General features: G+C 40.2%; 2 protein-coding genes across 3 annotated transcripts in view; one reads left to right on the top strand and one right to left on the bottom strand.

The window, feature by feature from the left end:
* Positions 1–2,726, top strand: part of dachd (dachshund d) — a 52,547-nt gene extending 49,821 nt beyond the window's left edge. The window contains exon 10 of the mRNA XM_044132545.1: positions 1,054–2,726. Coding sequence (XP_043988480.1) covers positions 1,054–1,091 — 38 coding nt within the window. The 3' untranslated portion in view covers positions 1,092–2,726. The remainder of the gene's footprint in view (positions 1–1,053) is intronic.
* Positions 2,727–15,398: 12,672 nt separating this feature from the next.
* On the bottom strand, positions 15,399–22,939 carry gpr18 (G protein-coupled receptor 18). 2 transcript variants are annotated; one of them, XM_044132221.1, is made up of 3 exons: positions 22,767–22,939; positions 22,121–22,153; positions 15,399–20,067 (listed from the first exon to the last, which is right to left on the bottom strand). In XM_044132221.1, the coding sequence occupies exon 3, from the start codon at positions 20,064–20,066 to the stop codon at positions 19,047–19,049; it is 1,020 nt and encodes a 339-aa protein (XP_043988156.1). In that variant the 5' UTR covers position 20,067; positions 22,121–22,153; positions 22,767–22,939; the 3' UTR covers positions 15,399–19,046. The 2 variants fall into 2 exon arrangements, with proteins under 2 accessions (XP_043988156.1, XP_043988157.1); XM_044132222.1 differs by lacking the exon at positions 22,767–22,939 and adding an exon at positions 22,513–22,760.
* Between the last annotated feature and the right edge of the window lie 563 nt (positions 22,940–23,502).

The raw sequence follows: 23,502 nt of genomic DNA, 5'->3' as shown, positions 1-23,502 counted from the left end.
GTTGTTGTTTTTTTAGATTTTATGTGACAGACAAATAAACTGGTGCATAATTGCGTAGTGGAAGAAAAAATTAATAGTGTCCACATATCAGTGTGTAAAATGTGTACAGATGGTTCTACTTAGTCCCTTTTTACAGCAACACCCCTAAATGAAATCCATGGTAACCAGCCAAGAAATATGAATCAGACTCAAAACATTAAACAAAGCTTTGGACATCTCAGAGAACAATGTTAAATCAATTAACCCAAACCAATAAAAGGAATAGCAACAGATCAGGAGAGAAACCCATGTTAACTTTTAAGGAGCTGCAAAGATTCATGCTGAAAACCTGTAGGCACAAAAAAAAGTTGTTCACTCCATAAGCCTGGAAGAGCGTCAAGAAAACAAGTCAATGTTGAAGAAAGCTATAGAAATTAAAATCCCACAGAGGACACAGCAAATGTGTAGAACAAGGTTTCCTGGCCAGATGAGAACAGAATTTAACGTTTTGGCCTACAGTAAAAAGTCAGAAAGGGTTGAAGAGAAATCCATGCCGCACTTTTCAGCTATTTATGTTTGAAATGTTCTGAGAACCATGCATCGCTTCCTTTCGCTTCCAAAGTGTGCACTACCTTGTGTTGGCCTGTCACAGAATGATCACAGTAAAGGATGTTGAAGTTCGAAGTTTAAAGAATAAGAAACGTTATCTAAGAATAGAATGGTCACTGTGTTCCTAATCCAGACTGAAGTCAACCTAATTCTAATTTCTACTTTTTTTTATGTATTTAAAAGCAATAAAGTTCATTACTCCACATGATATTTAATCACATTTGCCATGGCTGCTACCTTTATCTTCTCTCTAAATCAGCTTATGAATTCACAGTAATGCCGTTGAAATCCAAAGACTAGGGGGCAATATTTCAAAGTTGCGTTTCATCAACAATCACGTCCTGAACAGTGCATTTGCGTCAGCAGATTGTTAGCTGTTGGCTAATCTTTTTGCCTCCTCTCTCTGTGTGTGTCGGCGTGTGTGTGTGTGTGTGTGTCTGCGTGCGTGTGTGTTCTCTGTTCCAGATGGAAGACTGTTCCTGAAAACCGCAGTGATGTACTGATAAGGCCGCGAAGAGCTGGAGGACAGAAAGATTTTATAAAAAAAAATAAATAAACAAAACAAAAGGACTGAAAGAAAAACCCATGAAGGTTTCGGGGAAGCCCCTCACCCAGGCCGATTTAGTTGAAGAGAGTTCAAGCTGCTCGTAGGTGGAAATGCTGTGTTCAACCCCCACCCCGAACGCTGGAGGAGTCTGATTGTTCAACGAAGAAGTCTTTCTCATCGCGGGAGGAAATCCTGAAGTTGTTTGACGCGGACAGGTTCGCCGACGTGAAGGATAAACACATATAACCGAGCACAGTTAAATAAAGATAATTAAAAAAAAAATAATAATAAAAAATGTACCCGAGGTGCATTGTTGGTAATAACTCCTAATAAGTTCACAGCACTGAAGATGTTTTTTATACTGTATCGCAGCCAGCGAGAAAGCTTTGAAATGAAAATTCGACTGAAGTTTTGTTTTTGTATTTCAACATAAATCCCGAGAAGCTAAAAAGATGGAAAAGAAAAAGGAGAAAAAAAAACAACATGAACATTGTGGAGAAAAGGGGGGGATTAAAAAAAATGTGAATCTGTCCACGCGGTCATCAAAAAGAAAGAAGACCGACGTTTGATTTTCAAGTTTTCTAAATTAGATGAAAATACAATCAAGTTCCGTTTTTACCATCGTTGTATATACAAGAGCTAAATGTTAAAGATAGGAAGACTCGCATTCTGCTGAACCCCGAGTGGACTCGTAAGGTATGTGTATATAACGTTAAGAGGTATTGTGTATGCAGTAGAGCTATTAGGCAAACAATACCACCATTTATATAAACCTTTCTTGTTTTCGTTCTATCTCTGAGCCATCATCCTTTCCTATAGCTGCCATTTTCTGGTGAGAAAGCATGCAGGCATGTAAATGTTTGTCCTGGAATTATGATATTTAATAAATCCTATATTGTGCTGAACAAATAACCCGGGGCCGACTCGCCCAAGCCCGGACAATTCTAAAAACCATGATAAACGACGTTTCAATCTCAAAAACGAAGACTTTTGCTGTTTATAGTACTATAATCTTCGTAACAGAAGATAAATATTTCTCGGAATTTCCTGTACATTGTCGTCATGAGACGCTCTTGAAATCAGCACCCCTTGTTGCTTTTTTTTTTTCTTTCCTTTTTTTCTGTAAGTATCTGGTCTGATTATCATCACGTGCCAGCTTGGAATACAATCAGTTAAGGACGCTACTTTTTAAAAAGCGAATACCACTTTATTACATGGTGTTTAACACATTTTTGTTTTTGTGTTTCATGGATATCCTGATGAGGAAAAAAAAAGAATACTTTCCTTTCCCTAAAGACTTTTGAATTGTGGTGCTGCAACACCTGTGTATATTCTCTAGTCATAAGCTGATGTCAGTCCTTTATCTGCTAAACAATTTAGACCTTATGTGTTACAATCAAAAAGATGAGGAGATGGAGAAGGACGAGGAGGAGGAGGAAGAAGGGAAGCGTATCCCATTCACGATGTGTTTGTTCCTTTTTGTTCTTAATGGAGTGTCTAAGTCTGTTGTCACTGATAACTTATATAGCTTCTCGAATCATCTCTTTCATTGTACTTCAAATTCAAATAAAGTTAACATGTTGATGATAAACCATGTGAGTTCAATGCTGTTGCCTAAGACTTTCGAGGTTCTACATCATGATAATGATGACGATGCTCACCTAAGAAGCACGTGGATCAATTCGACTAAGGTGGCCCAACATTGTCAGGTGAATATCTTTTGTGTTTTTCAGATATTTACAGATAACTTTCTCTCTTTTTAGCCTCCGCTCTCTGTTTTGTCTAAGGTCTGAACAACGTGCCGTCTTTTATAACTGTTTTTTCACACTTTCCTGTTTAAGTTGGTTTAGATTGAAAGACTATAAGCTGTTAATATCTTAACCACAATAGACAACTCTTAGTGTGTGCATTTAGCAAAAAGTCACAGTAGTGTGTCTCAGCCTAAAGCTAACAATTAGCTTGAGATGAAAATAACAAAGCAGATAAAAAAAAAACTACACCTGAAAAATGCTTTACCAGTTTTTGCTTGGAAACCTTTGAACTGCTATTACGTTTTAATGGTCTACGTATTTGCAATAGTCCATAATAGTGATTTCCTGTCCACAGCCCTGAGGGGACATACAGAAACTGCTAGTGGAGCAACACCACAACGACTGTATTTTATATCCAAGTTTTTGGGTTGCCCCGACACTAGGGAAGAGATAAAAAATTATTTTATGCTCACAATCTCAAAATAGGATGATCAAACAGATAAATTATCAAGATGAAGATAGTGTTGTTGTCATAAACAAGCTTCAGATGAACGGGGCATTACATGACACGGGGGGGATTATGGATCTCAACCATCTCCATAGTTTCAATCATCATCAAATATACAGTAAAATGCATTAATACGTATAGTGGAAAACATAACAACGCTACATAAATGCTAATACTCTACAGTCTTCATTATCCCTGCTCTTAAGGGTTCAACCAAAAAGCTCAAAACAAAACAAAGAAGGTGCTCCTCCAAAGCCAGCTCATGCTGCGCCACTTAGCATTGCACCTACCTATTTTGGTTTCCCAAGCTGTATTTTGTTTCAGATGTTTTACATGTGCTCTGTAAAGAAATCAGCAAATAGGCGAATCCGCCAAGAGTGAACCGCAAATACGGGGGTTCACTTAACACCATCTCTTTGCTTGGTGACTCCAATACTATAGCTAAGTTTGTTGTTTCTGCAAGCTAGCCGGTGGGTCCTTTAATGTGACGTAATAACAAACCTCCTCTTGCCTTTTTTAAAATTATTATTTACTGAAGTCGTCGGCCAGCATGAGATTCTCAAGGTGAGTAAAATGAAGACCTCGGTTGTGGCTCCGCTCAGGTTTGATATTCACTCCTAGAACAAATGTGTAACTATACATTTCTGTTTAGCAGGCTACATGTAGAGCATAGGAAATTACTTTAAACCACATGTTCTCAATGTGAATGTGAAACATCTCTGTGGAGGGTAGTGACTGACACATGGATGATTCAAAACAACAAACACGGACAAATGCTCTATTCCCAAACCCCCAAAAAAGTACAAAATGGTGAAGGGTAAAACCCAACTTCTGAAACAATTTCAGTGATCACTCACTTGGCTAAGTGTGGATTAAATATGCAATTGCAGGTATAATTAAAATCTCTATAAATATATATTTTTTTTTAAATCACATGCACTTTGCCCCATTTTTCAATCTACCACCGTGTAATAAACTTCTTTGACCACGCTCAATGGTCATGCTTAAGCTGTTTTACTTCTTGTACTGTTTCAGGCACCTCCAACAGATTTTTTTTTTTAATGATTAGTTATTCACAAAGTTCCTCAGTTTTACTCCGGGGACACGACTGCTTTCCACAGGGATAATTCCAGAACAGGTACCGCTCCAGAAACACACGAGAAAAAAAAAGAAATATATGAAATCGACATTGAGAGAGAATTTTCTGCTGTAAGCACTTCTGAGTGAAATGTGTTGACACAGCAATGTCTGCCCCATTCCCATTTTGCATGCTTTTTAAAGCATGGCCATAACACGGCCACAGAGATGAATAATTGACTGATTGCTGCATAATTCAGTGCTGCATTGTAAAAATTCAAGGCCTGAAATATTTCAAGCTTTTTCTTTCTATTTTTTTGTTCATTAAAAATGAGGTTAAAGTTTCAATCAACCTTGAAAGAACAATACGACACACAGCGGGCAATCAATCACGAGGAAGCGGCGCTTCTCGTCGAGCGCGGGCCCGAGTTGGCGCTTGCAGCTCGGCCCCCGAAACTTTAGCTGACTCTGGAGTGAAAGAAACCAAGGAACGACGTCCACCTTATTCATTTAATGGCTCCGTTTCCTTTGCGGCGCAGCGACAGATTTAGTCCGCTCACCTCCAACGAGCCTGTGCGAAGTGGGCTATTACTCACATATTCTGTTTATTTCTCGATCTGAAGCCCTTTTTTTTTTCTCCCTCCTCTCTTTCCTTTCCTGCGTTGGCACGTGAGAAAGGAGGCCCTGCAGCTACATGTTTCATATCACTGCACATTTTGTAATAAATTCAATTCAGTACAAATATGACCATGAGGCACGGAGACTTTAAATACCAAATGTGCATTATAGATGTGGTGTTGCTTTGCACTTTTGCCGTTGTGTGGAAAGGCAGCGTTGCTGATTACATATTCAGAACTTTAAAAAAAAAAATAAATAAATAAAAAAAAACAGTTTGCACCGATGTCTTTGATTCACTTGGCTTCGGGTGGAGACGCACTCATAAAGACTGTATGTCCAGATGTGATTATTCCGCCTTCTTGTGTTTTGCTTCATGTCACACGCTGCACAATTTGTTGTTTTCCTACTCTGTTTGACAAGATGAAGGGTTTATTTAAGTGTAAACGGCACGTTGCATCATATTTTAGAGCCAGAAAACGTAAAATATCTTTCAAGTTTGAAACATTAGTAATTTTATATATATATAAAAAATATATATATATATATATATATATATATATATATATATATATATATATATATATATATATATATATATATATATATATATATATATTATTATTATTATTATTATTTTTTTTTTCCCTAAAGTGGGTTGCAGTATGCTGTAACAACATATGAGGGCACTGACAGTGGATATCGATGTTTGTAGCATCTCTGTTGACAGAAAATTCATTGGTTTCTTGAAAAAAAACAACAACAAAAACAAAAAACTTTTTAAACTGGGTCACATGACGTGGGCGTGTGGCCACTATTTAGCAATGTAGGGAAATTAATTTAGAGAAATATTTAATGCGCCGAGGCTTTTCCTGCATCAGTGGTGCCCTGAACAAGCCACTCCAACTGATTTTGTGCAAGCCTAAATGCAAGTGTGAACTTTGTCATTGTATCTGACGCAGCAAGCCCTCAGCTCATGGGGCCTTTTGATAGCGCATGTATAAAGGGAATTGAAGATTGGTTCACCCCACAATTACCAAACTTTAAATATATATATATTTTTATATCCGGTGGTCATGCCACACCCTTCCCTTTATTTATTCCTTAGGCCATCCTGAGCAGCTGCCCATATCATAAACCACTACTGTCTCTGTGGGAAAGATGGAGGAGGTTTGTTGGGGGAGCGAGAAAAACTCCAAGAGGCAGGAGGTAGTTCTTCTGACTCATCAGAAACACTCTCTCTTAAAACACCTTGTATCCCAGGATTATGAAACAAATAGAAACTGGGATTTAAGTGAAGGAGCAAGTCTGAAGGTAAAGGCTATACCACACTTCATCCTGCAGGGATCTCAGGGAGTAAATAGCTAGGCCACCAGGGGGCCAAAGTTGTTTGTGAGCATAAAGTTTTTGATAAAACGCTGTCTTTAGAAAAGCTTATGGTTTTGGTAAAGATGGGTTTTAAGACTCTAAATATTGACATATGCATCACCATTTATAAGAAGTGTTTGTTTGCTGTGATGTTAAACGGTATTTTCTGATAATTGATGAGAAGTGGATTAAGGTGTAATTTTTTAAAATTAAAATGTAAATAAAAACTTTTTTTTATTATTTTTAAATCCATACTCCTTTAACATTGTTTTATTATCGTTGAGAGGTGCTTGTCTTCTCGGCTGAATGAAAACAAATTTAGACCCAAATCTGCCAGAGGCATGAATAATCTCGGGTTTAACTGGATATAGCAGAATAATGTCAACAGCCTGGCTGAGCTAATTCCTTACCCATCTTCATATGCAGCAGAGTATTTTTCTTTTTCTTTCTTTTTTTTTTTTTTTACTGAAAGCAGCATTTGGTGGCTCTTGATTGCTGGGTTTTGTCCCGAGTCTTTGGAGAGACATTAGGAAGGTTCTGCGTGATTGTCTGAAAGATAGGACTAATGTCACCTAATCAGATAGACCATTATCTATTAGCAATACTACAAAACACTTTTATCTGACAAGGGCTGGGCCACATTACCTAAATTAACATTTTGCAAGCATGAACATGGAAGACCACAGAGGCGAGAGGAGGTGCCAGGACTGTGCCCTGCGCTTAGACATTCGGCAGTAATTATTAATTTATGATTGTCTCTGGTCTTAATGAAAATGAAAGCCAGGAAAGAGAACAGGGAGGGATAATGTGGCGTGAAATTGAGTTTCATTTGTACAGGGGCCACCTTTTAACTCTGCGCTTCTTAGGCGGAAATGGAGCTGGGCTCTTGCTCGTCTCTCTTCTTCTACCCCCCTCTTTCTCTTTCTCTCTCCAGAGAGTGAATGTATTTTATTTGTTTTTTTCTCTCTCTTTCGTGATTTTTCCTTCTTTCAGTCCTTTGGTCCCAAAAAATGTTCATATCCTCTCATCCTTTTGTGTCATTTGGGGCCAACGCCATTTAACATCTCTGTTTCTCTCATAAGGCCTTTTCAAAATGACATCGACCTCTTTCGTGTCTGATTGCCATTTCAACAGGTGTTTTGTTTTTTTAATGGAAATGTTTCAGCGCAGTTTTTCTGTGTCAACAAGTTGATGTGGGGGGGAAAAAAACAGGCAGAGGCGGTTTTGGCATTAGAGGAAAATGGAACTAACCTTGATTTAGTCAAGATCCCGCGGTGTGCCACTGTCACTTTTCATGAAAGACAGAATAAGCTTTAAAATGCAATTTGTTTTGACTGTTGTTATCCAGGTAAAAAAAAAAAAAAAATAAGGTGAGATGGCTGTTTATAGCTTTTCTGTGCTGGTAAAGCAGTGAGAATGATTTAACTGTTCGAGTCATACAGGTGATACATGGATCTGCAGAAACAGGTGTGATAGACCTGAGATGTCAACAATTCTGACTGCAAACGAAAGAAGAAATCAGGACTAACCTTCTCTTCAGACTCATTCACATGATAGATGCTCACAGGTACTAAACCAACAAAATGTGGGATCTTTCATTGTAGGGTAATTGCTAAATGTTTATATCCAACGCACCAGCTTTTGTTAAACCAGTCCAAGTCGCAGTCGTAACACACGGGGACGGCTCAGGGTGAAGAATTATTGTTTTGCGGTTGGAAAGCCGAGTCCCCCGCAAAATGTCGATGTCTCCTACAGCACGAAGAAACTCCGTCCCAAGTTGTCCTCCGATCTGCATGTTGGTGACTGAGCGTGAATGTTGTGACTTCAGCGGGGCGAATGAGTTTTATAGTGTAAAATCACTTTGAGTTGTCAGCAGGACCAGAAAAGTGCTACGCAAGTTCAGTCCATTTGGAAGAAGTGGGTATATTTTTTACCTACATTTGCAGAAAAGTTGATCTTGTTCCCAAAAAACTTCTGCTTTGAATCACACCGAATAATTTGAAAAAACTAACAGTAATATTTAGCTGTTTTAGACTGAATGATTACTGAGTTTTGTGATGGATAAAAATGGCTGCTCACTTCAAACTGTATTCACCATCGCTCACCTTGCAGTCTTCTTCTTGTATTTTCTTTTTAATCCACTGGGAGTTGGAAGCAAATCAAAACATTTGCGTAACCCGTTCTATCAAAACGTCAGTCTTTTTTTTTTTTTTTTTTTTACATTTCAAGTGTAGTCTGAGCGGTTTTATGCAGAATCACTCACAGCACACGCATCCAAATCACCAGGGCTGGATCTATTAAGTCAATTACATTTTTACAATTGTGAGCGCGCTGCATGGTTAATTTAGTTTGACCCAGGAGCCCCCGACACTCCCTACAGATAGCAGTGGGATGGAAAAAAAAAAAAGAGTGACCACAGGCGTGAGGGAGTGTATGTCTGAGTGTGTGTGAGCCCGCTGGATTAGTCTTCATTTGGTTCTTCTGTCATGAGGGAAGGGGGGGAAGGAGATGGAGAGCTGCGTGGAAGAGCAAATAAAACACAAAGGGTCAGTGCAACACACACAAACACACGCGCTATTAACCCCCCCCTCCACCAGCTCATCAACTTTCTTTTGCAATCTTCTCTTAGAACCATTAGAATACCCTGAAGAAATGACTTTCCAATTAAAGGGGATCTAGAAGAAGGAGTTTTTCTTTTTTCTTTCTTTCTTTATTTATTTTTTTCATCTCGGGCTTGTAGAGTTCTTTTTTCCAATAATTTAAATTGAAATTGATTTTTCAATTTGCCCACTGACTGTTATGGGCACAGAGTGCAGGACCAAATAAAGCTTTGTTCTAAGAGTATTTCTCATGACAGAACAACACTCCATGTAAATTTCAACAGGAAGAGTAAATAGTCTAGTTTATTTCCTCATGCGAGGACAATCGAGGAGGAAGGGAAAAATAAGGCCTTGTGTGATTACAGAATCCAAGAACCAAGATGTTTGTTTTTTTTGGGGTTTTTTTAAGGGAAGTATATTCAAATTTGACTTACCGCCAGTTAACTAAAAAAAGTAATCGATGCTTCTTAGTGTTTTAGGGTTCGGTCAGTTTCTATCATCCATAGGATAGACCAATCCAAAGTAGGGCTGTATCATAAGGAAGATATTACAGGGATTTCATTTTATTTATTATTATTATTATTATTACATGGATTCTCAGTTGGATTCAGGTCTGTGCACTGACACAAAAAAAATTATCTAACCCTTTCTACTGAACATTTCCCTGCTGGAATGTGACCTTTGACCCCTGTTTCAAGTCTTTTTCAGCCTCAAATAATAATCTTTCCATCATTGTCCTGCATCGATCTCCGTCCAACTGCCCATCAACTCTTACCAGTTACACCTGTTGAAGAAAACTTTTTTTTTTTTTTTGTGCTATTGTTTTTGCACTATTGTTGGTCACTTTGAAGTCGGTATTTCCAGGGTGACATGCTGGTAGTGTCAGCAAGGTTTTAATTCAGGAAGAAGTCAGCAAAAGAGAAAACTTTAACAACTCCGCGTCTTTATTCTTGCTATAGCTTTCAGTGGGAGTCGCAACATTGAATTGGAGTCCTTAGACATTCTTAGAAACTCCAGCATTTTCTGTAAATATTGTCAAATTTATCTAATCACATCGCTTGCATTTGTAATATGTACACAGAGGTTTAACACAGCTGAAACCCCAACAGTTTGGAGAGAAAAGCCTGATATGAAGCTCAGAAAATGTCATATGTCTCCAGAAAGGGACAGATGCTGAATCCCAGGAAAATGTAATTTAGTTCTAATGTGTCCCAGACAGACAGGCCTAATTCACTTTATACTTGGAAAAATATTATTAAAAACCATTTATCGTTTTTTCCTTTATATTCAAAATTAGGGACCACTTTGTGTTGATCACTGACACTTAAGTTCCCCGCAATTGATCTTGATCCTTCTTGTATTTAAGCTTGGGCAAACGGTCGGAGTCTGTGGCTGCACCAGCTTCCAAATGAACATTCACCGCCACGACGGTGAGCCTGCTCTTCCTGAGCGTGCTCCGAAAGCCGGGCGGATTCCACTCGAGCTGTTTTACAGATGCGTCTCAGGAATCCGAGGCCGTTCTTCTGTGGACGAATGGTTCTGTCTTTGGCTCCTGACAGCTGCGCGGGCTTGTTGTTCCCTCTCTCCTGAGTTGTTTTAATAAAGTTGTGCTGCAGGACTGGTGAGGGAAGATTAATGGACGCACAGGAAGTGTGGCAGTTGTGAGAGGATGCAGGACAGAGCGGGCCAGCAGCCATCTGTTCCCTCTCCTTTACAGCTCTCTTAATGGAGAAGCAAACCAAACAACATGGATCTGAGCCCTGCAGACACACACACACACACACACACATACACGCAGACGCGCGCGCACGCGGCTAAACACAAAACATCATTTCATGTGACAGAGATGAGAGGTAGGCTTTTGTCATTGTATTCCCTCTTGTTGGATGTGCTGTCGTGTGTGTGCGTGCATTTTTCTTTTTTCCCCCTCTACCTTTCAGCGAAATAAAGTTGGGTGTGAGCCACGGCTGTGAGATTTAGATGAAAGACACAGCCTGGATGGAACGTGATTAAGAGATATGTTCTTGAGGCAAAACAGGACTTGGCATTCGCTGAGACAAAACCTAATCAAATTAAAGCAAAACACGGCCATTGTTGGTGGAGTGTGCGCGCCGCCTGTGTCACGATTGAAATGAAACAGCGTAAAATAGATACGGGCCGGTGTCTGCGCAAGATCACCGTCCGCCTGGTTTATTCAGAGCTACACACAGCAACTGACTAATGATGGTCTGTGCCCAATGATGCCTAAAGCACTTTATAGAGCTGTCTGGGTTATAAAAGATGTTTACTATGATGGAACTGAATGGCTCACTGAAAGAGTATTATTGTTTACAAGTTATTGTTTCAGATTAATTCAGCCAGCAGAAGGGTTAATGGTTCTTATTCGCGGGACACGCTGACCCCCGAGGTGCCAAAGCCACGAACTCAATCATTGATCAGCTGCATTTTAAGATGTTTGTTCATGTGATGTTTAAAACAGTACAAACCGTTTCTGTTATGATCCATTGTTCAGTTTTTTTTGTTTTTGTTCTGTTGTTACCTATTTGCTTTTATACGCTTTGCAAGCCATTTTAAAATGATTCATCTTACTTTCTCCCCATTCTCACCAAACGTCATTTTTATTTATTTATTTTTTACATTCACAGTTTTAAATTAGATTCTGTTACTACTCAGATTTGAGTTGATGTTTTCAGCATTTTTCTGTATGAATGCTTTGCAGTTTTTCTTTCTTGGTTTCATTGTTTGTAAAGCGTTTCTGCTTTGGTTAAGGTGTTTGCTCTGCCCATCAGGGCGACTCGTCTCCAGCCTTCTAAGTGGGTTTCCGCTCCACTCTTACATTCACCTGTTTGTCGGGAATCCAACAGTCCGACTGTTTCTCATTTTGTTTGTGTCCAACAAACACCAACCGTGTCACTTTAAATGACAACATGCGTCGCCTCCCCTCCCGCCCTCCCCCCCTTTCTTGTTTTTATCCTCTAGTGAAGACATCTGTACAACATGATGAAGTTTCCTCTCTGAGTATCGGTCCTGTAATTGAGCTCCAGCAGAGCAGACGTGACGTGCACACAGAGGACGCGAGAAGGCCTCCCTCGTCCCTCCATCCATTCCTGTTTTTCCCCTCCTTTCCTCTCTTCCTCCAAAACACAGGCAGACACACACTCCACCCCGGCTTGAAAACCGTATGCTTATATTTATCCCAGACACAAGCGCAACGCTGCATCTCTGTCTCTGTTTACGTGAACATCAGCTGAGGTAAGAGCATCAGTTAGTCAGCAGCCATTGTATTCTCCACCCCCCACATCGGCGTGTGGCCTCACCACTAAAGAGAGACACCGGCTTTCCGCAACACGGCGCCCCTGAAAGAGACCACCTCTATTAGCCACGTTGGCTTTAATCACATCTTCGCCCGTCCTGCGACGTCGCGTCCTCATCCGGCTCCCATCGCCGTACGGCGGATCATGGAGGAACTAAAGTGGGAGCGGATTAAATATTAACACAACTTGACACGGTCCCCCGCTGGAGCTCCTACTCCACTTCACATGATACAATTAAAAACATCCCCACGTGCGTCGAACGCAACGCTGCGGAGAACGTGCCACTATAAAGACTTAAAATAAATCTGATCTATGGAGAACATGACAAGGAGGAGGCCAAGGCTTCCATGCAGGCACTTAGTTGAGCAGAGAGTTGAGTGAGAAGGGTTGGGGAGGAACACACACACACACACACACACACACACAGAGAGAGAGAGAAAGGAGGGCCTTACATTATTTATATGTACTAATGGTGGCTGGCTGTGTGTGAATCAGCAGCACAAGGATTTGCTGAAAAAGAGGCACAGTCGTAATCGAGGCCATACATTTCCTCTATTTTCCTCTCCTCCGCTGAACGCGGGGTCAACCAGAGTCAGTTTGGCTGCATTTAAAGCCCTTGATGTAGATTATCACCTTTTAATGGAGACACAACGCAGAGTGGAAGGAGACTGCCTCTGAAGAATATGCGCAGTGGAGGAATACTTAACACCCCTGTAAGATACCGCCGTGAACAGATAACACAGATAAAAACAATAGCTCATGTGCTTAACCTAGTTTTGTCCACAAAAGGAATCCATTAGTCTCATTGCAGAGCCCTTAAGCTCGGCATCACAAGAGACGGTGTGTGTGTGTGCGTGTGTGTGTATGTGTGTATTGGGGGGAGTTTAGAGGGGGAGTCACACTGCTGCAAAGCTACATTCACACACATGTGCCTCTCATTTCCTATGGCAGTCCAGGAGTATCCTTCAACATCCTATTGTAAAGTTTACCAGGGGAGAGGTTGGGCGTATTAAAGTGCCCTGGAGAGAAACACTAAATGATGTAAATGCAGGCAGCTGCAGGCTGCCAACACCGCGCATACAGTAGATGAGAGGTCCCAGCCGAGGCTGGACGTGTACTGTATCTATATAACATTATAGGCTCCCTTTCATGTCCTTGTGGTCCCTAATGGGAACAGCATGAAGTGTGATGTATGGGAACACAGTGGGGGGAACAGGGCTTCAAACAGGACGGCAGTGAGCTCCGGTTTGGGTGTAAAAAGATGTAAAGGGTTTAACGACGCCGTTACAGACATTTCGCATCCCGTTGGACTGATAATAATCAGGGTGATGCTGGTGCAAGTAATCAGTTAAAAAAACATATTGCAAAAGCCTCCATACAGCTGGAACATTTTCACATTTTTGCATCATTTCAAGTATAAAGGTCGGAGTATTTTAGTAGGATGTTATGAAACTTAAAGTAGGACGTCTTTTTTGAAGTAGAAGAGGAGGTATAGTTTTTCCAAGTGTTTACTAAATAAAAATTTAAAAGTGCATTTGTATTCAACCTCTTTACTCTGATGCCACTGAATAAAAGACATTCAGACATTACTTATTTAGCAAACAGAGGCATGCTAGAGATCTTTATTGCCCATAACAGATGATACCTTTAAATAAAAGTCCAGTTCAACAAGCGGACTTCAGAGATCCTTTAATTAATAGAGTCCAAAAGTGTGTTATTCAGTCCAAGTATAAATCCAGCTGTTCTGCGAAGGCCTCAGAGATTTTTTTGAGAATATTAGAGGACAAACAGCATCATGAAAAGCAAGGAGCCGCAGACAGATCAGGGAGAGAGTTGTGGAGAGGTTCAAAGCAGAGTTAGGTTATAAGGTAGCATCCCTATCTCTGAGCAGTCTTCTAACTGCAAACCTTCTGAGAACTGGTCATTTTTCTAAATTGGAAAGATTGCAACTTGTCCGAAAAGCAGTCAAGAGGGCTATTGTCACTCTGGAAGAGCTACAGAGATTCATAGCTCATATCGGAGAGTCTGTTGACCTGACTGCTTTTAGTGTGCTCCACAAATCTGGTACAAAACAGTGACAAGGAAAAAGCCTTTTTTTTTCCCCCACCAGGGGGACTTTTTGTGGGCTCTAGTGTCCCTTTTTTCATAGTAGGCTGACAGGAAAGGGGGAAGGAGAGGGGGAAAGACATGTGGCAAATGTCGTCGGATCCGGGAATCAAACCCCCGACGGCCGCGTCAAGGACTGAGGGCCTCCAAACGTGGGGCGCGCTAACCTCTACGCCACCAGAGCACGCCCCGAAAAAGCCATTTCTAAAAGAAATACATAAAAACATCCCCTTTTGCAGATATTGGACAATTCATGTAAGCTGCTCTAGTCAGACACGACCGAAGTGCAATTTCTCACCTGACATTGAAGTGCCCAATTCAATATGCAGATGGTGGCAGCATGTTGGGGAATGCTTTTCTTTGGAATAGACTGTGAAGCCGGTCAGAGCATGATAGGAAGATGGATGGAGATAAATACCAGAAAACCCTAGAAGAAAAGCTGACAGAGGTGGCTAAACTAAAACATGAGAGTGTTGAAGAAGTTCCAACAAGAAATGTATGGCTCGACTTGAAAATTGTTGCTCTCAGTCAGACTGAGATTAAGCTATTAAATCAGTCTCTTGATGTCTAAAGCTGTTAGAAACAAATCCAGCTGGAACTGCTGCCAAAAAAGTTGAAAGACAAGTCTCATTTCCTTCCTGACTTGTGTTGGTCAATAGAATAAAATCTTGCTCAAATGCAGTGGATTTTGATGTTGCGTTCTGTCAAAAAGCGGGGAAAAAGCTTGATGAGTTTGAATACTTTCACAGGGCTCTGTACGTGTAAATAGGAGACACGAAATACCGCGGGCGAGGAGTAATCACTGGGAGCTGTTTACCTCTTCTTGAGGTTGTCTTCAGAAACTCTAAAGGGGACTCATTTGTCCCAAGTCTGTTTCCACAGTCAGGCTACAGCGGAGCACAAATAAACACAGGAGACGCAAACTCTTGTGAAAACACTTTTAATCAAGATGAAGATAAGTAGCCTAACAAAGTCGGATTCGGGAAAACAAATGCGGCAGAACTGCCTCTGATCATCATTTGATGGCGCGCTGACACGCAAACTCTATTAAGCTGTCTTCAAATATGCAAAAATGATATGATTTTACAATGATTACATATTCACTTCCCCAGCTGGCTGGCTCCGAGCGTCTCCATTTGTCATCGACTATTGTGTCCAATTATATGATTAGCTTTGAACACTCCAGCACTTCGAGAGCTCTCGTGTGTTCCGCCGCGCAGAGCGATTCGCAAACAAAGTCATTACAACATGTATTCACACATATCAAATAACAAAACAGATGGCCACTGCGCCTGCCGCCTGATTTGTTTTCCACACGAGTGGTAAGAAAAAAAAAAGAGTATTTTGTGTGAGCTGTGTTTAATGCTGACTGTTTTTTTTTTTTTTTTATTCCCAAAGAAGAGCAGCTGGCTGTCGCGCTGTGAGATCAGCTCCTATGAAAGACAATCTTGTTTTCATTAATTTCTCTACAACAAAGGCACTTGTTGGGAAGATTTAGAATTACAGCGGGTAAAGCTTCCGGATAATTCATCACAGGGACTTGACAGGAAACTTAATTGTTTTAAATGCCAGTTGCTTTGAGCAGCGTGGATGTTTTTTTTCTCTCTTTCATGTCTAACAGGTGGGACAGATAGACGACCCTCTGATGTTTCCTACAACCTTTGACTCCCGAGCTATAAATCCACCGGTAGTCCACTAGCCAATAAAACTATCACCATATGATGGAGTGCAGGTGCCAATATCGCATGCGAAATGGAAATCCCGCTGTCTGCCTTCTCTTATTTAACACAATGTAAATCTATCCCCCTTATATCGGACAGAGCGGCCTCGTCTTCACCTGTGACTACTGTAAAAGTCAGCCAAATGTCTTCCAGAGATCCAGAGAATGCAGACAGGGTGCAGCTACTGTAAAGACAACGGCGTTCACGCTCAGAAAAACATCCATTAAACCAGAATCTTTTACCAGATTGAGCAGAAGTTTGGTTTTTATTTTGTATTTACTATTTTACACTGATCAGCCACTTCTGAGTACTGCTGGTGCTTGAGGGTTTTTTGTTTTTTTTTCCCCACTGTTGTGCCTTCACATTTCTTATGTTTGCAATTTTGAAATTTAATCAAATTTCGGTAACAAATACCTTAAAGGCTTATTTTAAAGGTCTATTCTTTAACGTTATTGAAAACAAAAGCAATTCTCAGAGTGATGCACCCCTTATTTTATCTCATTTATCTATTTAAAATATCCTAAGCTAAAAAAAAATGTTTATATTCATTGGACACAACACCTTATTACTCCGATAAAGACATTTAACAACCTCTTCTCTTTTAGTAAAGCTGTTTTTTTCTGACTGGCTGTTAGCTTTCCCCTCTGATCTCACTGTTCTACAAACTTACTGCCACATGTTACATGTTTACTGTAGGTTAGGGAAGATTTACAAGAATATTTTCACAAACATTCATAAAAAAAAAACCCTGAACTGTCCCTTAAGGAAAATGAAGAAATGAACAAATGTGTAATGGAAAGCACATGTTCAGTCAGCGGTAACACATGGGTGTAAGGTGGGGCCCTGAAGAGGCACAGGAACAAAATGACCTGCAGCCAGTGTTTAAGGTGTTTGAAGTTATCCAGTGTTGTTCAGTTTATTGTTAACTATTTAACTGACAGTGTTTGGGAAATGCTATTGTTTCCTGACAATTTCTAGTGTTTACTTAAAAAAAAAACAACAAAAAAAGTTATGTTTTGCTGTTTTCTAAATGCTTTGTTTCAAAAACTTTATTTTAGACGTGTTTTGCTGTGCTTTCAGATGACTATTTATTTATGACTATTATTTCAGATATTTTGTTCTTACTGCTTATGAAGTTCAGGGGTACTTTCTGAACTTTCATCATGCACACTTTTGTCTTTTTAAACTAATTTATGTTTCAGTTTCCCAATTACTGACATTTCCCTAAAAATTCCAAATATAATGACGAACTTCAGTTTGAGTATTTATTTGCAGAATATGACAAAAAGTCCAAATAAGAAATATGCTGTTTCCAGAATTTTTTTTATTTTTTTATTTTGAAAACAAGACAATACTTGAGTTGTAGCTCAAGAAGATTTCAGAAATCAATATTTGGACCACCAGGGTTTCATAATGCTTTTTGTTTAGGTGATGCCTTGTTAGGCACCTCATTAAGAAGAGTGGGAATTGAATGTAGGTTTATTGATTTCAGAAATATATTGTTGTCATCACCAAGTTTTACTACAGAGAGTATATACTAAGAGTTGTTCTTTTCTGAGGGTTTTTTTTATAGCATATATTTTGGATGATCAACATAGATGGACTCCTTGCATGTTTGACGTTGGTGCAGCAACTCCTAACATTTAAAATGTTTATTTTGGTGTTGCCTGCAAGCCTCTTCTGCCCCCTATTCTGCTCCAACTTCAGTATTTTTACGAGAAAGAGACATTTTGAATAAAATACCTCCCTCACCTGCTGCAGAAATCTGAAACTGAAACATCCATGTGCTGAAAAAGGTTTTCTGTTTAAAGGTTAAGGTTGCAGTAAATCTTGTAAATAGCCTCTCTGACATCTCTCGAGCATGTTACTGTAAATGCACTCCAAGCAACTAAATCATTTAACACCTAATCAATACTTTTCACATTGCACCATAAACACGCTTTAGTCAGATTCCTGGTGGAGGAAGCCGTTATGACTGTTGTTAACTGGAAAACGGATGCAGTAATGTTTTTTATGAATCTAAATGAATGAAAGGTAAATATTTTGCTGCCATGCAACAGAGACAAAATTATTTTGCTGTCAACTCTGCCAAAGTTTTGAAAAGCACTGTGTGTTTGTGTGTGTGTGTGTGTGTTGCTCTGGCAGGTGGATAGCGTCTAAGCTGTGCCATGCTGCCATCACCTGGTCGGTTCATTTAAAGCAACCTTCACAGCAACCTTTACTGTCAGTGCTGGGTGTTGAAATTGCCTCCTGTCTCAAGTGGTCGATCTTCAACTCAACAAACATGAAATGGCAGAAGTCAAACACGTGCGCTGTATTTGCAAAGCAGACAGGTGACATCACGCATCACTCATGGCTTAGATTTGCTCACTCCGCCGTTGCAGAGCCGAGAGGCTGAAGAGGAAGGACCTGTTAAATGTGGTGCAGCAACCGAGCGTCAACCTTTAACAACCCCGCCGCTGCTTCCTGTGGAACAATTCAGACCCTCTTCATGTTGCTTTCTTGAGGTTTCTGACGCTTGTGCACAACTATGCTTTGTTCTAAACAGTTACATTTTTACCTGAACACGTCACACCTGTGCCGCATATGCTTTCTTCAGCAGAGAGAGAAAAAAACACTAAAAAAAAAAAAAAAAACAAGGCATGGAAACAACTCAAGTCTCATGGGTGAGTCAATCAGCTCTGAACACAGATGTTTTCGCCACAACAGCAGCACTTCCATACTGTGAGTGTAAATTGCACTCGGGAAAATTAATTGCAGTTTCTTGATCCTTCAGGTAATTATACATAAACAGTACACGGTGATGCATCTAGTGTGCATATTGTTGGTACAGTATCTGTGCCACGGACTTTCATATCATCGCGCTGGTTAGGTTGCTCAGCGACTTGACGCTTCCTGTGTGCGTGTGCCGGCTCTTTCGCCTGACGCTACGCAGGTAGTTCCTGTACAGGATCACGCTGATCACCCTGTCCTGGAACTGCTTGGAGACAATGTAGTACAGGATGATGTCCAAGACCGTGCTCAGATTCATCAGGAAAGTTGTGAAGACGGCCCACGTGTTGAAGCCGCCGTCTTCGTCGTTTCCCAACAAGCGCAGCACCAGACAGATGTGGAACGGCACGAAGCACACCAGCACCTGCACGATGAGCGTGATGATGATCCGGATGGACTTCTCCTTCACCTTTGGCTTCAGTTTGGAGGTGCGTCCGTGGATGAGGTTGTCCACAATGACGACATAGCAGCCAATCATTATGCAGATGGGGACCAGGAAGAAGAAGATGAGTCTAACGAAGTTGACCGCGTTCTCGCGGCGCATGTAGATGATGTCTTGCATCTTGATGCAGGTAGTGTAATTGGAGATGCGATCGGGGTCATCCTGAGAGAAGAGTAGGGGTACGCTACTGCCCAGAGTCATGATCCACACCCCCAAGGAGCCCACCACAGCCTTTGGGACGTTTCTCAGCTCCTTGCCATGTTTCGGCTGAACAATGGCCATGTAGCGGTCAGTGCTGATCAGAGCGAACAGCCACAGGGCCATGGAGGGGTAGAAGATGGTTAGAGCTGCTGTGATCCGGCAGAAAATGTCTCCAAAGGGCCAATAGTCCTGATGTAAGTAAGCCATCCTGAAAGGCAGGAGCAAAATGTAGGTGAGGTCCACGAGCGCCACGTTGATCATATAGGTGGTGACCGAGTTTCTCTTCTTGGTGGTCAAGGCAAAAACCCACAAGGCAGTGAGGTTCACTATCACTCCTATGACAAAGATGAAGCTGTAGAAGACCAGGCCAGCTATGCGATACTCGACTGGGCCCTGCTCCGTCTTCATTGCCAGAGGATCCACAGACATGTTGGAGGAGTTCAGATCCACATTCATGCTGAAAAAAAAAAAAATATATATATATAAAGGAAGATATAGGTGTTCATTTTCATCAAGACACCTTTAGATTTAAAGATTCAGTCACAGAGTTTCACCAGAAACACGGCTGCATTTTAACATCTGGGTTAAAAAAAACAGATTTGGAGGTAAAAGGAAATAGCTGTGAACCTTGTAACAAGTGCATCAACTTTAAATGAATATGTAAACAAATCTTTTATATATTTTAGAAAAATAATGCAAAAACTAAAAATTTAAAGAAAGCTAGTTAAAACAACACATTCTAAAAAATTATATCAGCCATGTGTTTTAATGACCATGACCTTTTATGGGTTTAGTGAAGTAATAAGTAACAGTAAAAAATAGGTCTGATTATATTAATAAGCTGACACCTAAACAAAGAGAGTGTAGCCATTTTAAAAATGTTTTTCAAAATAAAATAAATCAATCTGAAACAGTTCATATCTCTGAAATAAAACACTAGTTGGTGCATATTGAGGGTTCATGCTTGCAAGAGCATATTGCTGTCTCCTCAGCCAAACAACATCAGTTTTATTTCACTGGCGACTGTATCAATCCGCCTGGTCAGTCTGTTGCAAGTCCACCAAGAGCTGTTTGGTAATTATCCCAGTAGACTCATTATCAGCTGGCTGGGGCAAATTAATAAAGTCGGCAGCACTGTAATGGCGTTGTTCTGCTGAGAGAACAAAAAATGCCCAATATAGAGTTAAATGCTACAGATGCATTTCTATTCAGCTTGAATCGCTTTATAATGCCTATTGTCAGCTAAGCTAAGGACCCTGTTGACTAGCTGTTTGACATCCTCTCCAGGATTTAGTTGAGGCAAAATTATTTCTTTTCATCACTGGTAAGGAACTGTTGTTGGCCATAATTACACAGAACTTTGCTTCAAAAAATCTGGACCATTCCTTTAAGAGCAGACTGTATTTTATTCAGTAGAAATTCCTGATTAGGGCTTTGTAGCAACAGAAAACACAGGGCGTAAACACCAAGTCTGTACACTCCCTCTACCTGCAGCTTTTTTGGGCAAACAGAGAAATTTTAAAGAACAGTCTAGACATCTATCTTGCTTTGAATTGATTCTGTTTCTGCTAACCAAAGAAATTCTTCTGTAAGACTGAGATAAACATTCAATTTTTATTTTTATATTTTAGAAACAGCAAATGTTTCAGATGAATCTATAGCTTAGTACTACGTCAGCCATGCTTAGGAACTTCTTATTATGAGACACACAGTGGCCTACTTTGCACCTGCCTGTGCTAGAAACCAGAACAATAATGGAGCTATTTCTAAGGTTTTTGTACTTCACATGTGTCTCTCTCTCTTATGATTCTGTTGACATTAATTGTCTTTTTTTTCCCCCTCACACACCCAAAATCCTATTAATTCTAACATTGTTGATATTGACTTGTATCGCCAAGAACAGGTGAAGTATACAAATTAGAGCGGTTTTGTTTTCAACCCTAAAGGCCTTGTAACACTATTATTTGTGAAGTGAAGGGGGAAAAAATGTCTACATTGACAAAATATTCAGAGTTGTGGCAAGTTTATTTTTTAATAAACAAGCAAATAGTGTGTAGTATAATATGCATGTTTAAAAAGCACTTGCAATTTCTAATTAACCAGATCTTAATTTTTGATGGATCACAACTTTCCTGTGGTTTGTGTTCATGTGAACTGATACCTTTGGAAATAATAAACACTGAGCTCACTGTTTAAAAAAATGGAGAGCAGAGAACTTCTCATGCAGTTAAACTCAAGTTCAAATGAGAAAACGCTGATTTTAGAGCTTCAGGTCAGTTTGGACTGGGAAAGTATTTAGATTATTTATGTGCATTCACATAATTATGTTTGTTAATAATAATCTTTGTTGAGTGGTCGTTAAATCTGACAGAGAATTTGTTCAGCTAAAAATTAGAGTGATGTCAAGAGGGCCTTCCTCAGTCAGAGACTTCAGCTTAATCAACTAAGACAATTAACTAAAATACCAGTTGAAACAAAGAAAAAGAAGAAGAAAAGGGATTTCAACTTACTTATGTTGGCGTTAGATATCAAATTGGTCAAATCTACAAAACACATTTGAAAGAAAAAAGTTAATAAGACATTTTCTCTCTGAGTTTAGTCAGTGTTTCTCTTATGGAGGAACAAAAAAAGTACAAAAAAGTCCCACAGTGACTGAAATAGAAAGTTGCCACCCCTAAATATGAAAATTCTGTGGTGTTTTTTTTTTTGGATTTGCGGAACATGACCGTCAGTCCTGGTAATTATTTTCATATACTGTAAGAAAAACTACCATTAACTACAACACAATTTGAATTAGAAAAGAAATTAACCAAAATACAAAGAAAACAAATAAACACACAGATTCACTTTAGCTATGAGTAACAAAGGCTCAGAAAAGTTTGTTGATCAAGACAACGTTTACCTTTTTTGTGCCCTCTTTCTACGCTCTTTGGTCCTTTTTTGCATTGAACTACACAATTTATACGGCCTGATACTAAATAACAAGTGATGAAAAAGGCGAGAGAATTATAGATGTACGCATAAAACCCACGTGTAATTTAAATCTGCAAGAGGAGACACATTGAGGACGTACTATAAACTACATCTGCCATTAATCTGCCCCATCATCAACCGAAATGTGGACAAAATCAGAAAGACCGAGGCCACTGAACTTACCGCGTGAATCAAACAAACATCCTGACAAGTTCGCGTCAACAGGTTTGTGAAGCGAAAGTGACTTCTTTTTGTCGAAATGTCTCAACTGTTACAGTCAAAACAGGGAAGTGAGTGCGTTTGTCAGATGTGAGTGCAGGGGTGGCGAGACTGCACGCTGTGTAAAGCCCCTCATCACTTCCTGTGTGCTCTAGCCTCTGCACTTTTACATTCCCTTTTACAGTACGAGCGTGGTCGGAACAGAGAAGAATCAGAAAAGCACACACACACACACAGAGGTAGAGAGGCTGCAGCTTTTCCACAACACGCAATTACACCCCCTTAAAGAAAATGATGTGCCATTAGAAGTGGGAGTGTGTTTGGCAGGCAGAGAGATGGCAGATTTAGGGCGAGTTATTGATTGGAAAAGTGGGGTCTGTCACAGCACATTAGTTCTCAGGGGAGTAATCCACAGCAGGTTGCTGCGAGAAGCATCTGCTGCCGGAGAGAAGTAATTAAAAACAGGATGTTGAGGCAGTTGCCATATAAACAGGAAATAAGACGGTGGTAATAGACACTTCACGCTGATGCTGTGAGATGGGTTTACATCGCGTCGACTTAATGGATGCAGAGCGCATACTTCAGGTGAAACGCTCAAGGTCAGCCCGCGCCAGAATTGAATGCAGATTAATGCGCGTGATTAATTTGAGTTTCGACGGCTATCAGCCATAAATTAGGACGTTTGGCCCAAAAGAACATT

Source organism: Gambusia affinis, linkage group LG11 (assembly GCF_019740435.1).
Source record: "Gambusia affinis linkage group LG11, SWU_Gaff_1.0, whole genome shotgun sequence".
Taxonomy (NCBI): Eukaryota; Metazoa; Chordata; class Actinopteri; order Cyprinodontiformes; family Poeciliidae; genus Gambusia; species Gambusia affinis.
Note: the sequence above shows the minus strand (reverse complement) of the source record. Positions and strands in the feature narration are given on the sequence as shown.